The 18,975-nt window shown below is 41.3% G+C and overlaps 1 protein-coding gene across 1 annotated transcript in view; it reads left to right on the plus strand.

Annotated features, from left to right (window-relative positions):
- Positions 1-18,975, plus strand: part of PTPRQ (protein tyrosine phosphatase receptor type Q) — a 1,452,710-nt gene that overhangs the window by 1,379,488 nt on the left and 54,247 nt on the right. The window contains exons 64-65 of the mRNA XM_086919596.1: positions 2,135-2,283; positions 7,665-7,800. Coding sequence (XP_086775722.1) covers positions 2,135-2,283; positions 7,665-7,800 — 285 coding nt within the window. The remainder of the gene's footprint in view (positions 1-2,134; positions 2,284-7,664; positions 7,801-18,975) is intronic.

Consider the following 18,975-nt stretch of genomic DNA (forward strand, 5'->3'; position numbering starts at 1 on the left):
TTACTGTCTTTGTCACATTGACAATGATAATCATTTAGTTCCTTTATCTTGGAAGGAAACCTATATGACAGTATTCCGTTAAAAAGATAAAGATCCTTTAAATTGTGATTGTATTGCCCCATCCCATTGGTCATTTCGGACACCAAAGTGTATACCAAGGTACTTTCCTCCCACGACCTTAAGTGGAAATAAACAGTTTCTTACTGGCTAGCTCTCTGTAATGCAACAATCTGTCCTGGGGTAAAAACATGTTATTCAGTAGATACAAGTTACTAGCTCCAGAAGGCTTCTGAATGTCAAAAGCCTCTAAGATATGCAGAATCCCATTTTACCTCTCCTATACAACTTCAATAGGAAAAAATACCTCTCTAGTAGAAAGATGATACCTTTAGACTAAGTCAATGAAAAGCGAGTGCTGTGGGTTACACTGCCTCCTCTAGAGGTTGTAGCATCGTTCTTCTATCAACTTTTAGCAAGGTTCTCAGGGAGCATGCAGGCTGTCTGTGCAGTTACCTGTCTTAGTACATATGTCAAAATTTCCACTGAAAACTTTGAAGTTTGTTACTTCGTTGCAAATTTAGCATTTCATATAAGCATTCGCTTCGTTTGGTTGTAGAAATATATTTTTGCATCAAGTGGTGTAGAAACAGTTATTGGACTGGGTTTTACAAGTTTAAGGCCTCAATTTTCTTCAGATATCTTTATCAAAAGAAAGAGAAAATTATCTGGGTGTCTCAAAATGTAATCGGGTTTCTTCTATCCAGGGCACAAGTCCTAAAAAATAGAAGTGGGGGACTAACGATGTTAGGCAGTATGCAAGTGACATCACAGTTCATATATGAAAAAAGAGAGGGACCCCTTGTATTAACCAAGGGAATGGGGTACTCTTAACAAGTAAAAAAACAGGTAATCCCTTAGAATATGTTAAGAATAAATGACACAAAGCTCAACTCTTTAGATAACCACAATGGTACAGCCCATGCAATAAATTTCCCCAGAAAAAAAATCATTTATATTATGACACTCCAAAAATTAACACAAATCTTCTTTTTATTTAAAAAGCCTTTTACAAATCGCAATATTTTATCAAAAATCATCACATATACAATGTTACCAAATTCATACAAACCGATTTGTTTAAAAAACACACCATACATATGGTACAGTAAAATTACAAAAAATAACATAACATAAAAAGAGAGAAAACGTTTTTAGACAGTATACTTTGTCATTCGTGAAACATATCCAAAGGAGCAATTTAATAACTAGGCCTGGATACACTGTTTCTTTTAGTATCTACAGATCCTATTATTCCCATGGATTATGCAAGTGATGCGTTGATGCGTTTCGATGGGTTTTGTTAATGTTCCATCTTTTTCAAGACAACAAATTTTGCAAGTCTCTCTGTAAACCTTGTAGTATAGCCCCCGTTTTAAAATCCTTCTTATTAACACCTTGGCTGCTAGTGGTTTTCCCCTCCTGTACTGCTCCTACTAGAATCCCATTGTTCATGACAAGGTCAGCTCGAAATAAGCACAGCTCCACTGTGCCTCATGACTAGCTGAGCTCGTCATGAGCAGCGAAGGGGTTAAGGAAGAAAACTTCTAGGTACTCCATCGTTTGGGGCTTCTGTTAGTATGGACTTATATTTATATATGCACTGCGTTTGTGTATTCTAATTAGTATGATCAGTACATCCCTACTATCCTGCCTCGGAATCTGGGGGCCGATACGTCACTGCTCCCTTCTGATATTTGATCACTTTCGCATTTATTTGACCTCTGTTTTGTGTTGAAGTAGAGACTCTTCACATAGACGCTACAGTCGTCTTTTTATTTGAAGAGTTCAGGGGCAATGAGTCCTATGCCTCCTCTTGGTGACCTGGAGAAACGTTAGGGGCCGGACACTCTGCGATTTGGAGTGTAAAAAGATAGAGGAGGCATAGGATGTACTGATCGTACTTTTTAAAGTTCTTCCCAGGCATTTTAGTTACCAAAATTATGGTTTGTTAAGAGTTTGGAACTCTATGCGATCAGTGTTTACTCTATACTTGTCCAAGTATGCGCTGCACATTGTTTTACTGTAACAACTGAGTTCAGTGACACTGACTCCTTACTCTCTTTACTTCTCTCAGCATGGAGATTTTATGATAGTTCGTCAGTGTAACTTTACATCATGGCCGGAGCATGGCGTGCCAGAAAGTGCAACACCTTTAATACATTTTGTAAAGCTAATAAGAGCAAACAGGCCACATGAAAACACACCCATCGTGGTACACTGCAGGTAAGTTTGTGTATTTATTAATTAGTCTCTGGTTTTTCTAGTTAGCAATAGCAGCTGCTTCTATTTGAAAGTGGTGGACAAGATTTTGGGCACTGTTAAGAATCAGGAATGCCCTTAGGCAAAACACCTACGCTCTCAATCATGGTCCATATAAACACTGTTAACCAGCATGAGAGATGCAATAGGATTGCTTAGAGCAGGGTTGCTCAGTGCTCATACAGGCACTGGAGGCCTGTTTCTACTGTCTAACCAGGTGCCTAAGACATCTTGGGTTGGAGAGGTTTAAAGTGCGCATGTCAGGCTAGCCATCGCAAAACAGCCAGCCAAAGTGACGTGCACTTTAGACTGGATTACTAGCCACCACTACTCCCTGCTGCCAATGAAATTCAATGGCCCCACCCTGCCCTAACACTTGGCTTGGGTTGGCCCACAGAAAAATAAAATGGTAATAAGATCATTTTATTACCATTGTATTTATCATTTTTGCTGCCCTGGAAGCAGGGTCGGAGACGCTCCTCCACCCTAATGGAGGAACCACTGCGGCTAATTGGTGGACCCATGTGGCTAGTATGCTGTAGAAGTGACTGCAGCATATAAATATAAGCATGTCTTTGAACTTTCCAACATACTACTTTTTGTATGAATCTAATTTGTGAAGCCTCACATGTCACCTACATATCACATCAAAGCTCTCATGGAAATTTGCAAAAATAACAATTTCAGCTAATTTAGGGGCAGATGTATCAAGCCTTTTGCGACTCGCAAAGGCCGAAATTCGCAGAATTTCGGCCTTTGCGAATCGCAAACAGCCTTATTGCATGTTTTGGAATGTATTAAAAAATTGCAATTTAAGGAATCGCAAAAAATTGTGATTCCTTATTTTGCCATAGCATTCAAGGAATCGCAATTTTTGCGATTCCTTAAATTTTATGTATGTAGCAATATCAATTTGCAAATTTTGGTTAAGAAATCGCACATTACCACCAACTTGTTGTTGATGGTAATTTGCGAATTCTTTTAAAAAAGCACAATTTGTCATTTGTTAAGGTGGCATGTGACGCACACACATGCCCATAGGGCATGTATGTGCACCATATGCACACACATGTACATTTCATGGGTGCAGCAGGGTGTCTTTGAGACACCTCTGCACCCTTGAAATAATTCTCAGTTGCGATTAGCAAATTGCGAATTCACAATTTGAGAATTACTTCACAATCATACCTATGGGCCTCCTGGTCCATAGGAATGCATGGGAAATTATTCCTTATTTGCGAATTCACAAAATGCGAATTCGCAAATAAAGAATATTAAGGAATCGCTAAAAAATAACGAATTTTTACATACATTCCATCTTGCGAATTCTAAATAGCGATTCGCAAAAAATCGCTATTTAGGATTCGCAAAATGGAATCTTGATACATCTGCCCCTAAATCTTTTTCAGAATAGAAATCTGTAAACTCAGACTCGCAGTCTATCAAATGAGCACACTGAAGGAGGAGCAAGTATTTTGTGCACAATCTGTGTACACCTATATGAAGTTTGGGATACCACTTTAATTCATAGCACTACGGTGGTGGTCTCCTTTTGATGAGTTTACAAGGGTAATTCTATGATGCAGCAGTAATGGTACTGCAACTGGAAGGATTTGTATTACCCTAGGATTTAAGGTTGCAGTTATAACTGCAGTAAAATACATTTTGTGCTGTCCATTACCACTGTAAACTAGTGTTTAATGCAAAAATAGCAAGCAGCACAGCAGAAGATCAAATGCAATTGTCATTTCAACGTGCCAGAGGATCATTAGAACACAGCCAATCGGAGCTAAGAGCTAAAATTAAAATTAAATGAACCTAGCATGTGTCCATTTTCTCTCACTACAAGTTAGTGAAGCTTGATCACATCAAAGAAACTTACTTTCAATGAAAACGTATCCATTTTATTGTTAAAAAATTAACAATTTGCAAACGAGTACGATTTTGTTTACAAAGTATTCTGGGTTGAGGCACAATAAAAAGTGCGCTAGAAGTGACTACCTCCTCTTCGCTCAAAATAACAAAAAACATGTGCGGATGAAACAGGGAGTTTTTAACGGGTAAATGGTGGAGAAGCATATGGAGTGGTAGAGGAGAAAAGCAACTTTTTAAATAAAGAAGAATTGACAAATCTAATAGGTCTGGGACAGATTGGTTTCATGTGTAGTTGTGTAGATGGGTGAATAGGTGAATATAAGATTAATAAAATAGAGAAGAGACAATGACTGAATCACCAAGTTTATTGAGGGACGAAGACATGGGTGAGATTAGTGCAAGGATGGGTAACTATATGAATTGGTGACTGCTTGAACGGATGAAGGGGCAAGAACAGCTTGTGGATAGCAAGAGCAATGATTAGGGATAATCTGGAGAAGGTATCATGTATAAGCTAAGGTCAGTTAATCGGTGAGTGATTTAGTGCCAGATTGAAGAGTGAGTGAACGTATAGATAGGCGTTGGAGTTCATGGATAGATGAGCAGGGTTATTGGGCAAATTCATAAATGGATAAATGGGAAAAGGCAGAGTGTGTGGCAGTGATACGGTGGTCAGCCTGGGCAGTGAGAGAAGCACTGTGGAGAAGGTAAAATGTATGTGGTAGGGTGGAAAATTGGTGAGTGACTAAGTGCATGGATGATAGAAAGAATGCATCATTGGATGTGTGAGGGAGTAACTGGAAAAATGATGGATGCTAGATAAGTGAGTAAGAACATGAAAGGAAGAATAAGTTAGTGAGCACAAGGATGGATGGATGACTGTTTGGGGGATGCGCACATAGATAGATAGATAGATCGATAGATAGATAGATAGATAGATAGATAGATAGATAGATAGATAGATAGTTAGATAGATAGATAGATAGATAGATAGATAGATCGATAGATCGATAGATGAAAGTGGGTGAGCCCCCTGAATATGAAACCACAATATTGATGGGACACAATAACGAGGACAGAATGTTGAAAATAAATTATCAACAGGTAAGTCTAGATTTTTTAATATAACTAACTCCACTTAAATGTACATATGTGGTATCTATATCTTGAAGATGCATAGATATGTAGTTAGCAATAGTACATCTATAATTCCCTAGATGCAATTACCTTTCAAGATTTCATCCCTCGATAGTCTGTCCTCGAAATTCTTGTACCATAGTATTGTTGGTGCCGATATTCAGTACTTAAGATATGAGAGTGGGTGGATGAATGTACAGCTGTGATTACTCTTGTGGTTACCACTTTTTGACACAGCCCATTGCGCTTTAAACCATTACTAAACAGCACAGTCCTTATGCACAGATTTGATCCAAAATTGAGAACTCCTTAGTGCATGTTCAGATGTGCACATCACCTATTAACGCTAAATACAATTTCACATTTGTGTTATACTCACAAATCTTTACTTCATACCTAATATTGGAGGGAGCCTCCTCTTGCCCCAATTATAGAGGTATGTGGGTGGGGGACTTTCTTCTCAGTAGCAGACTGGGTGCAGGGTGGTGATGGTCAGTGGTTGCAGCAACTATTCTACACTCACCACTAAAAAGCCTTAGATGGGTTAAAGTCAGGAATTTGAAGTAACTGGGCAATGGCTCTTACTGGGGACAACCCCTGCTTGAAACACTTAATCGATAATACTAGACATTTGCAAGTGCAAAGTAGCTGTACTGAAGGTTGTGTAAAAGGGCCTATGAATAGGCACAAAGCGATACATTAGACTTTTAACACCAGTGAAAGATACACAGAGGTTAAAATCCGAGTCTAGATTCTGACAGGTGCTTCATAGCCTTGACTGTGCTTGGTACTAACAGGCAAACACTAGATTGCAGCAGGTGATTTGCAGTTAGCATTAGCAACAGGCAGTCCATCACCACCGATAGAGAACAGAATGGCAACAGAAGGTTGTTAGATGCAGTTGTCAGTAATGGTCAACAACAGGGATAGTTAGATGTCTACCTCTCAGATACCAAATGTAGGTCCTATGACAGGGAAAGCAAGTGATACTCCAGGTGCTTGTATATAGCAGGCAGTAGGCAGGTGCACTAAGCACACTGACGTCAGGCCAAAAAGGTTGTGATTAGTGGCAGTACATAGTGGCAGCATGTGTTCGCTGCTAAGGTCCCATCCAGCAGTGCCTCCAGCAGCAGGCTAGTTTCCTCCTGTATGCACTTAGTTTGGTGGCTGTGTGCACTAGGTATTTGTGGTAGAGAACAGGATGACAGCCGAGAGACTCTTTAAGACAGTCAAGATGATACGGATGCCCCCCAACCCCTTTCTTGGATTTCTAGGGAAATACCCTCGTGCAAGATGTGCATCAATGTCTTGATATTGTGTCCATCTTACATAAGGAATTTTCCTCACAGTCCAATGGGTTTACTAGTCAAATAGCGACAGTGCACAGCAAAGTAAAGAACCACAATAGACTGTTGATGCCTGGGAAGGTATCGCGAGGGAATTGCAGCTTGTGGCATTGCATGGGCAAGGTGTGGTGGTATTGAAAGCTCCATCCCAGAATAGTACTATTCTTTTGCAACCATCACTGCAAAAGCCAAATGTAAAACTTTACTATATTCCTGTGGGCTGATCAAATAGGAAGACACATCAATAAATCTATGTCTGACTGATAGTGACCCAAAGGCATTCTCTACCTACGTTTTTAGGTCTTATGGGTATGAGCTCATATTCACATTTAAAGCTGCAAATGGTAGACATTAAAAGATTAGTCAGACCAACACCCTAAAACCACTGCCGAAAAACAAACGTAGAAATTAGATGGAAAGGCGTTAATTTGAGTGAAATCTGAATTATCACAGAATGTGTGCCTTTTAGCACAACCGAAACCTCCCCAAAATAGAAACAAACAAGACACAAGCAGATTGTGTGACTACAGGTCTGGAAGTTTCTTCTGTGTCATGCTTTGTAAATTCCTGCCTTCATTACTGCATGGTATATTTGCTCATTTGTGCAACAAGAAATGACTCTGCTCAGAAGCACCATATTTGACATAGTTTCAAGAGGGGGCAAGTGAGTATGCCTCGCTGGTTCCAGAAAGTAAAGGTCAGACCCCACTCCCAGCCACGGCATACGCCAAGGATATCCTTATCCGACCACAGTATGGAGCCTCTGGAAATTGATATTCAGTGGCGGACTGACTCAGAGTGAGATCATCCACTTCACACGTGTAATGCTGCATTATGAATGTGTGCTGAGTGTATTCCGGTGATCTGCTTCAGATTTTCATGGATGCCACTGCAGTGAGAACAAGGTAGCAAGCAGCTCTGTTTCACTGAAGGTTTATCTTGCACATCTCACTAATCTGTACCTGCCTCCTCCTCTCTTTGTACCAGCGCCGGAGTGGGGAGAACAGGCCTCTACGTGGCACTGGACCATCTAGCCCAGCACATCAACCATCATGACTTTGTGGATATTTATGGGCTGGTAGCTGAGCTCCGAAGTGAGCGGATGTGTATGGTACAGAACCTGGTAAGCCAACTGAATGTGTGTGGGCTGTGGGTTCAAATATGGCTGCACAAATGATGTAACATTTTTCAAAAACCTTGATTATTACTTTGTCACTTTTCACTGAGTCTGAATATTTTTATTATGGTGATCTATTAACGTCAAGGGCATGTCAACGAATTCATCTTACAAAATGAAACGGAAATTTGACTGCTTCCCAAAATGACAAATGAAGCGGTTCTTTGAACAGATATGCAAGTCTGCTAATAGTTCAGCCTAAGTAATATATGCAGGGTGCACATAGCTTTGAATGAAGGGCAGGTGTACACAATAGATTGGGTATAATTCGGTTAGTCTGATGCAGGGCCGGACTGGCTGTAGCGAGCACCGGGCGTTTCACTGGTGGGCTGCCAGAGTGGGGGACAGTTGTAGGGCCCTGAGGGGCTGTTTTCGTTACCGGGGGTGGCAATATCGGCCCACTGTAACAAAATCGGGCGAAATCGGCCCCACCAAACAACTCAGCCGCACCCCCCCCCCCCCCCCCCCCCCCTCCACCTCACAGAGGGGACGGCCGATCAGTTTGCCATGGCAGTTTCGGTTCCCAGTCCAGCCCTGGTCTGTTCTTGAGTCCATGCATTTACATTTAGAGCGGCGTTCGAGGGAAAACTGCAGAATATTCAAGAGAAGTAAAACATTGCCAGACAATCTATTATTATTGCAGGTCACTCTATTCGCCACAGTCCTTAACCCCTCAACTCCTCCCCCCCCCCCCCCCCCATCCGTGCTGGCCCATTATTTATGTTTGGGGTAGTTTGGACTTAGGGCTCCATAACTTGTTCCCACATAAGATATCCGTGCCCAATTTGCGTCCTTTTTTCCAACATCCTGTGGATTCTAAAGGTACCCAGGGTTTGTGGATTCTCCTTGAGAGGACAGTGAAAATATGCAAAATATAGCTAAATATTGAGTTTTTAGGGAAAAAAGTGCTCTGGATAAAGTTTCTGTTTTGTCCCTTAAAATGGCAACAACAAACTCTTCCCAGCTTTCAGGAATATGCAGAGCTGAATAAAAAAATGTTTTTCCACTTCTTAGCATTTATTAAAGAGGTATCTCCTTATTCCTATTTTTGTGTTCTCAATCTAGTTCCAGTTTGTGGTAGAAACCAGTATGAAACTCATGGGAAAAAGCTATAGATTTCTGAAAAGTAGACAAAATTCCGAATACAGCAAAGGGTCACGTGTAGATCCCTCAAGGTTTCCCCAAAGAAATTAACTGTTGAAATAAAGAAATATTGAAAATGAGTTGAAAAATATGGCCATTTGTGACAATGTTTTCATCTGTAACTTATTCTCACAATGGGTGAGTTACAAAAGCAGAACACCATTACTTCCCCAAAGCTCTTCTGGGTGTGGAGTTGTATATGGTTTATAGGTCTCCGTGAACACTACCCAGAGCCAACAACTAAGCTGCATCGTAGAATGATTCTTCATTGTGTAACGTGTATAAACCATTTCACATAGTGAAATGGGAAGAGTGAAAAATGACTATCAAGGAAACTTATGAATTTCAGAAATGGGCACACAGTATGGAGTTTATTTGTGCATCTCGGAATTTGTAGGTATCCGCGCTAGCATAGATTTGAAGGATATTTTTCAAAATGTCTTCTTTTGTACACACTGGCCTACATCCAATTTTTAATAACATATGTTCTACTATTCTATGTTACCGCACTTGTATGGGTAGGCCAGAGACCTCAACAGGAAATGGGCCAAAATATAACAAGGATGCATCAAATTTTTCACTCAAAACTGACCCTTTTTTTTGCAAACGACGTAACTGTGGATGTTGGGCCCTAGCTCAGTGGGCACATAGGAAAACCTAGTCAAATGATATGTTTTTTACAATTAGACACCAGGGGGAATCCAGGTTGGGGAGACTTGTGTGGCTCTCACAAGATTTTTTACCTAGAATCCCTTTCAAACCTCAAAGTTTGACTAGCAAAGCACACATCCCTCACATTTCTGTGACGGAACGCTCTGGAATCTGTGGGGAGCTACAATCTTCTTTCCACCCAGCATTCCGCTAAGCCTCTAGATAAAAATGGGACCTCACTTGTGTGGATAGGCTTAGTGCCAGTGGCAGGAAATGACCCAAAACACAACATGGATGCATCACATTTTTCTACTCAAAACTGACCCTTTTTTTGCAAAGTGGATAGCTATGGAGTTTGGGCCCTAGCTCAGCCGGCACCTTGGGAAACCTAGAAAACCTGTACATTTTTTAAAACTAAACACCTAGGTGAATCCAGAGTGGAGTGACTTGCATGTCTCTCACCAAGTTTATCTACCCAGAAACACTTACACACCTCAAACTCAAACATGAATGAATCAAACCAAGGTCAATGGGAGCCTTTGCGAGGGGACTCCCATTAATCTTGTTTTGATCCATTCCTGTTGCGGGCACTATGCCCAAAAACACAAGTGGCACAACGTTTTTATAGGCACAACTGGGGAAATGGTGGGTGGTTGGAATTTTGAGGATTCCTGTTGATTCCGGAAGTTTCCATCACAGAAATGTATTGAAAATGCATAATTTCAGGCACGGTTTAAGGTTTGCAGGGCATTGTGGGTAAGCAAACCTTATGCTATTCATGCAAGTCACACCATCATGGAATCCTCTGGTTGTTTAGTTTTTAGAAATGACAGCGGTTAGTATGTTTCCATGGGTGGCAGCCGAGCATGGTCACAAATCCCGCAGCCACCCCTATTGCTGTTCTCTCAAAGTAGCACTTTAGGGCCTTTTGTGCCAAGCTCTTTTGGCCCATCCTCACAAGTGTGGTACCATTTTTATCCGGAGACATGAGGGAATGCTCTGTGGTAGGAAACTTGCGGCTCCCTGCAGATTTCAGAAGTTTACATCATAGGATTGAAAGAAAAAAAAGTGTTTTTAGTCAAAGTTTGAGGTTCTCAGGGCATTGTGAGTAAGAAAATGTTGTGTGATGCATGTGAAGCACACCACCCTGGACTCCTCTGTATGTCTAGTTTTCAAAACTGTCTGGGTTTGTTAGGTTTTTCCAGGTGGGAATCTACCCAAGCCCAAAAAGAGCAGATATCCACTATTGCATGTGGGACTTATCCACACTCTCCTGGCCCACATGTAAAAACAGCACCCAAAGGAATCAAATGTCCCCTTACTTGCCATTGGACGGGATGCTTTAGTCCGAAGGGAAGCAGGAAGACTCTTGAGGCTTTAGAAGCGAAGGTGGGGCCTGATGTGTCGATGAGCAAGACCGACTCTATATTCTTATTAAAAAATATATATGTCTGCCATACAGTGGGCTTTCTACTCCTTAGGGCATATAGGGCACACCTCCTGTCTGCACCTGGGAGGGAAAAAAGACTGGTTTGTCCCTTTTAGGGTAGGGTGGCGCAGGGTGTGGGGGATGCCAGAGTGCAACACATGCAACACAATATTTTGCCCCAAAGGCAAAATCCCTGGTGTCACGTGGATTTTCTACCACTCAGTGAGTTTGGGGCAACTTCCCCTATAGGGACAAGCCTCCTGTCTGCCCTCTGGGGAACAGAAAGACACTATTAACCCCACTGGGGCTCGATGCCAAGGTAAGCAACCCCATCCCTCGTTCATTTTGGACACTGGGGATTTTTTTCCGGAAGATCTATAAGTTGAAATGGGAAACTTATTACTTATTATTAACAATTGATGCCACGACACTCTATACGAGTATTAGACATCAAGATGGGCTGAAAGCCATTAAATTTTATCTAGGTCAGCGGCCGCTGAAATTTTGGCATCACACCCAAATGCTATTGAAAATTACAAAGATGTGCCTTGAGAGCAATTATTTTTTGTTCAATGGTGAGCTTTTTCACCAACTGTGTGGGACTGCGATGGGCACCTGCTTTGCCCCCAGCTATGCTAAATTGCATATGGGCTGGTGGGAGGAGCAGGTGGTCCAGACGCAGTGGCACAAGGAGTGGCATGACAACGTGAGGTTTTGGTACCGTTTTATTGACGACCTCTTTGTGGTATGGAGAGGGTTGAAAGAGGCAGCATTTGAGTTTGTTAGCAGCTTACAAAACAACAATTTGAATTTAAAATTGACCGGTGAGATAAGTGAAACTGCCATAAATTTCCTTGATGTATGTATGCAAGGGCCAGTTGGAGACAAAGTTATTCCGTAAACCGACAGATGGTAATACTCTCCTCCATGCCATAGCTTCCACCCTAATAACTTGGTAAGAAGCATACCTTATGGAGAATATTTGAGAGCCATAAGAAACTGTAGCAACAGTCAGGATTTGGAACTAGAACTGGAATGCCTTAAAGGGCGTTTTATAGAAAGAGGGTATACCCAAGATTGGATCAGTACGGCTATCTATAAGGCATGTAACAAGCCTAGGGAGGACATCCTTTTTAACAAGGTAAAACTTCTAAACAAGTATGTGAAGGGAAAGACAATCAGTGCAGAATGATTACCAGTTACAACAGACAGCATATTGAATTGGGGAAAATTTTACAAAAACATTGGCATAATATTTCGAACGACCCAGTACTTAAGAAAATGGTCAAAAATAGGCTGCTCATAACCTTCAGAAAGGCCAATCATTAAAGCAATCATTAGTCAGCAATATGTTACCAATACAAAGTAAAGCCTCAAATAAAAGCTGGATGAAACGAAAGGATGGCTTTATAAAATGTGTCTAATGTAAGGCTTGCACCTATGGCAAGAACACTTCTAATTATACAGTGAGGTTTTCACCCAACGCCAGGAAGATCAAGGGACAATTTACATTTAAAACGGATTTTGCTGTCTACATGCTTCAGTGCCTTGTGGCCTGAGGTACATAGGCAGCACAATTCTGCCAGCACACAAACGAATCCTGCAGCATGTCAGAGCCATCAAGAATGGGGACTAGACTTATCCTGTGGCCAGACATTTTGAGCACTATCATGGCAAAGATCCAACAGGCCTTGAATACTTTGTGGTTGATGCAGTCCCATTGAGTGAGAGGGGAGGGGATCGAGTAAAGAGGCTAAGGAGACTAGAGTATAATTACATTATTATGCTCAATACTAAGACCCCTGAAGGATTGAACATGGAAGAGGACTTCTATACACACCTATGATAAAAAGTATAAGAAAATGTTATTCATGTGATAATAGCTGCTATGCCTCGCTGATATTTGGTTTTAACCTGTATATTTTGTAAATTTAGGTATATAATTTTGGGATAGAAGTTAGTATTGACTGGGAATGTGAGTGTGAGCTAGAATAGATCCGTAGAGGTTTTAACTTTACAGTGTATGCCCACTTGGGCTAATCTCTATAACATAGAATGTCATGAACTTAGAAAGACTATCTGAGACTCATGAAGGGAATCTACTCCGTGTAAGAAACATTGCCCATGGTTTTAACTTAGGAAAGGGCCGTTTATAAATAAGACACTCATGGGGGATGCCCACTGGGGCTCAATTCCCATAATGTGCACTTATCATGAATGAATATTCTGGAGTGCTCCTTTCAATATGGTTGCTTGAGTTATGAGACAGCGATAAGTGCCATTACCTTGAATGCCTATAAGAAATTGAAGGGTAGGCAGGAGCACAGTGCCATAGTAGCTCACTGTAGTTAGCCGTGGTACTTTGCTTCAATGGGCAACTTTCTTTTAACATAAACGGGGTTCGAGCTATGCCACGGAGCAATCCGAATGTCAAATTATGAATTTTGTAATTTTTATCATGAAATAAAATTTTATATTTTCATGTTTATTGAATCCAAAGGTTCTATACATGTTTGCTTTATGAAGGCACTCATGGGCAAGTAAATGAAAATAACACCGTAAAACACAAAGTGACGAAAACTACCAGTCTTTTTACCCGTTTTATTGTTGTAGTCATCACGTGGTGAATTGTGTACTATGTTAAAATGGTGGATGAAACTTTATGTAAATTGTTGGTGAAACGTGTTCAACAATTGTGGCTGTCAATTAAAAGCAACCTTGTGCACCGAGACACGGCGTCAACATTTCTTTTTGGAAAGCAGCTTGATGTTATCGGACTGTGTCTGGGAGTCCATTCGTCAAAGCGCCCTCTGTTTAGGAGGCGGAAGGAATAACCCAGCGTTGTGGAGTAATATATATATATGTCATGTGATCAAGGCTTTGGCCGAAACGCGTCGTGGCAAACTGGTGTTTGGGTTCAAAATAAATACTTAAAAACACCTAAGAATTGGGTCTCGCATCATCCTTTGGCTGCAAGGAGTTGTGCTTATTTAAGCTGAGGACGACACATACCGCTAATATAAATATATATATATATATATATATATATATATATATTCTTTCCACCAAGTTGCCCTTGAGGAATGGCCACACAGGTAGAGGTTTCCGCTCAGCACGTTGTCAGCAAGCTGCCATTCCTTTACGGCCATACGCGTTTCGAGCAGATAGAGTGCTCTTGTTCACTGGCAAAAGACGAAAGAAGCAGGTGAGTGTTTGAACGTCTGTTTTAATGAAATTGAAGTCCCGCCCCAGTGGGCGACACCACAGGTCATTCTGGTCTTGTTAGTACCTGGGTAAAGACTCCATAGTTCGTTTTAGCAAGTGCATTGCTGCCTCCATCCTTTAAAATGTTACTCCCGGTTAGGAAAGGTTTAGACAACTTTGCTGGCTGCCTGCCAATAGATCCTTGTGGCTCAGGCCCCCCACCTTCCCACTGATGTCCAAGTCACGAACACCCAGGATCCGCAAAAACCAGCGGCGGGGCCATTCCGCGGCCGAAACCGACCACTATTATTCTTTCCACCAAGTTGCCCTTGAGGAATGGCCACACAGGTAGGGGTTTCCGCTCAGCACGCCACAAGCAGCACGTTGTCAGCAAGCTGCCAGTCCCGCCCCAGTGGGCGTCACCACAGGGCATTCTGGTCTTGTTAGTTCCTGGGTAAAGACTCCGTAGTTCGTTTTAGCAAGTGCATTGCTGCCTCCATCCTTTAAAATGTTACTCCCGGTTAGGAAAAGTTTCGACAACTTTGCTGGCCGCCTGCCAATAGATCCTTGTGGCTCAGGCCCCCCACCTTCCCACTGATGTCCAAGTCACGAACACCCAGGATCAGCAAAAACCGCGGCGGGCCATTCTGCGGCCGGACCGACCGCTATTATTCTTTCCACCAAGTTGCCCTTGAGGAATGGCCACACAGGTAGGGGTTTCCGCTCAGCACGCCATAAGCAGCACGTTGTCAGCAAGCTGCCATTCCTTTACGGCCATACGTGTTTCGAGCAGATAGAGTGCTCTTGTTCACTGGCAAAAGACGAAGGAAGCAGGTGAGTGTTTGAACGTCTGTTTTAATGAAATTGAAGTCCCACCCAATGGGCGTCACCACAGGGCATTCTGGTGTTGTTAGTACCTGGGTAAAGACTCCGTAGGCCGTATCTGTCGGCAGATATTGGCAACACAACAGCGCTGTTCACATCCCATTCCGCCCACTGTGGAATAACATTTTTGAGAACGGAGGGACAAAGGCACCCACTTGGGTTTTGGCACTATTGAGTAGGGCAATGTACTGCAATAACCACAATGCTTCTTTGCCACACCCCCACATGGGCGGGACTTGTATATTTAAATAAACCATGTGCCTAGAACTAAAACCTTTGGTTTCCGTTTGTGCAGCCAGTGAACAAGGGCGCGAAGACGCCCGAAATGCGTATGGCATGACAAGGATTGGTGTGTGTGGCAGGCTGGAGTGCTGCTACCGGCGGCATTTGTGCTTCAACCCTTCGTGTGTGGCGTTTCCAACAGGGCAACCTTTGTGGAATGGATATATATATATATATATATATATATATATATATATATATATATATATATATATATATATATGGTACTGGTCATTCTGTATAATGCCTAGGAATTGTATAGAGTGCCTAGGAAAAGTATGTAACATTTTCACAAAAAACGTATATTTCCTAGTTTGCCTCTAAACCATCAGGCATTCTATACCACATCTCAAATGACATCACTGATGACAGCACTGATGTCATCATCCATATGATAATCAGATGCACCTCCTCACACCCTAATAAAACCTTGTATACACCCACTCTAAAATACAGACTACCAATATCTAAAGAATAGACAGACCAATAGCAGTTAGTACATACTGTAGTGTAGTTCCTATATTCCCAATAGGCTCTGCGCATTGGAATAATATACCCTATGGATATGACATAGGACTGAGGTCAGTATGTCTCTATTGAGTATACTAAACTTAATTGTGAGTGCCAGCTAGCTCAGAGGTCACTAGAAACTTTCTTGAATACACAAGAAGGGATTCGTTTCTGACAACATTGTTTCCCAAGAATAAAACGTATCTTCAGAGTCGTGGAAACAATAGGTCTGAATGACAGAAACCATGTGGTATTTAATTCTCGTAGATGAGGTAGTCCCAAAATTTGGACAATGCGCTCACAACATTTTATCGCCAGTAGAGTTGCCTCCATGGAGAACTGGGTGTCGCTGGTGAATTGGCTTGCCATATCGCAGCAGTAGGAGCAAAAATAGAATCCCTGCAGCGAGTCCCAAAATGAAGGGTAGTCCGCCAAACACAGATTGCACGAAGTTTGGAAATATTCCTAGGACTGCTTCAAAAGGGTCTAACAGTCCAGAAAATACGATCTTAAATACATGTACAATACCGCTCGTATCAGACATGTTTAAGATACGAATTAACATTTCTGAGAAATGTATAGGGCAGTTTGTAATAAAGAAGGTATGTATCTCGGGAGAAGTCCTTGCGACTTGTAGATCATAGGTCTCTTTGGCCAAGAACAGTGGCACCGTTTTTTGTAAAAGAATGGCTTTCATTCTGCTTAAAGTATCAATTCGTATAGAAGAGATGTTCAGTGAAGGCCATATAGGCGACTCCCTTTCTGTCTTGGTTTTAGGAAATAATACTTGCATACAGCAAGTGACCCCGGCTGACACAGTCACTAGATATGGTATTCCTGGCAACATGCCACAGCAGCTGTGATCGTTCAACATGAGGTAACTTCCATTTGAAAGTTGTCCAAAAATTGAATCAATCAATGCAGCTGGTGAACCTTGCAGGTGGCAGGATAAATTGTTAGAGGAACCATCACAGGCCCCGTGTAAGTTTATACCCTGCCAAAGGAGAGAACCGCTTAGTGCGTTTTCACAGTTTTTCCCCGCTAAGAAACACTTCACGTCCCCCACTCCAACATCTATGTGTGTACGGTAATTTCCAGGATGTCATGATGTATTCTTTACCCAACCTTTCATATGTACCTGCTGGTATATATTTTAGGCAATATTGAAAATGGAAAATTGTAACAGGCAGAGTGATTGTCCCATGTATTATCCATTCAATAGCTGACTTTTCTGCTACCGTAAATGGCAATAATTCCAGTTTTTCAATGCTCAGCACCGTATAGTCTGCTCCCCTTTGAGCAAATATAATCGGTTTATCAGTGCGATTGAATTCTGAAAACAGTGACATAGTATTGATTAAACGCCAAGGCACATAGCCTGAATAAAGTTTTTGCAACGTCCAGCCTAATAGAATGATAGAACGTAGTTCCGACTGACCATGTTGCAACATGACCAAGTCTTGAACCATGATGTCTATGCAGAAGACACTATCTTGTCCAATGAATATATCCTGGACGACAGAGTCGTTAACCCATTGTCAACCACAGAGAGAGTTTTCTCTAAATGAATACAAACAATTTCACGTATTCTTTCAGTAGTCTCTGCTTGCGTAATCTTCCATGTTTCATTATAAGCAGCATAGATACTAGCATATATAAAACGTTTATGACGCAGTGTTCTTGGTCCTAACAAGAATTCCCTAAGATCAGTGCCTTCTTTAAGTAAAGATAAGTGTTGCTTTACATCCTTAAGTGTAGATCTATATAGCCAATCAAGGCAGAGCTTCCCTACACTGTATGTTGTTACTATTCCAGGATGCTGTCTTTGAACATATCTTGGGTCTGGCCTATTGAATGTGAAACCCTGTGTTTTGTTCAGGTATCTATTTTGACAGTGATTTGTGTGTCTGGGCCAGATCAATCATTTATTCCAATCTGGATCTGTTCTGTTGTGATGCAAAATAATAGTATGTACGTCGGCCTCTCCCTCTAAAGTGTTACTTTTATCAGGTGTAGGTGTAGGTATGGAAGGATTGTTCATGTCTTTGATCTTGGCTAACCCTAGGGAAGACGTCTGTTGGACCGTGTCATTCAAAAACAGAATTTGCTCAGGGATGATACAAGCTCTAAACATAGCTTCTATAACCTGGACCTGCCAATCTTTTGTGCTCCAGACAGTTTACGTCTCAATGTTGTCTTTCCAAAAGTCGAAACCTGGTTTAGACATTTGGGCATAAAAGACTGCAGAACAAATCTGTGTAGTATTGGTCAACATAATTTTCATGCCTGTTTTGTTTACATTTTTAAAGTAAAATGATTCAGCATTGGATACATTGAACCCTGAAAAGTACGGAAATTCCATAGTAAATGTTTTTGAGCAGCATTGGACAATGTTCCCATTGGTTATACATTATTACATTTCTAGGATTTGCAGATTTGTGCAAGAAATGATGACCATAGTGATTATAACAATGCATTTGTTCATAGTCTGAAGAACCTTCTAAATATTCATGATTAGAGAACACTGCAGACATTTCTAGGTCTGACATCATAATATTACCAGTCACAAAGTCCCAATCATCAGAAAAGGTACTAGATGAAACAAAGTCACTTAATGAAATCTTGAATAAGTGTAGAATCTTCAACAGCTCTGACGGGCCAAAAATGGCATAATCCATTTTGTCCCAAGTTATACCACCATGTATAGGAACAGCTGTGATGTTCACTGATTACAAGTCTCTCTGTTCACGATGAGACGATTTGTGTGGCTTGAGGAGTAAATTGATGTTCTTACTTGCTGTGTCCATTTTGACATATCTTCCATTTATCAGCATTCCCAAAGTTATTACCAGAGTCAACCAAAGTAGAAGAAAAAGTACACCCAACACAATCCAAAGTTCAATCCATGGTGAAACCAGATAAGTATTTTCCAGGTGATGAAAAAAGTCTGTTGTTTGTTCTTTCAAAGTTCTTTTTACTGGCATTGTTTCAGTTTAGTTTGGATCCTCAGAAAACAT

The sequence above is a fragment of the Lissotriton vulgaris genome, chromosome 1_1, assembly GCF_964263255.1.
Source record: "Lissotriton vulgaris chromosome 1_1, aLisVul1.2, whole genome shotgun sequence".
Classification (NCBI taxonomy): Eukaryota; Metazoa; Chordata; class Amphibia; order Caudata; family Salamandridae; genus Lissotriton; species Lissotriton vulgaris.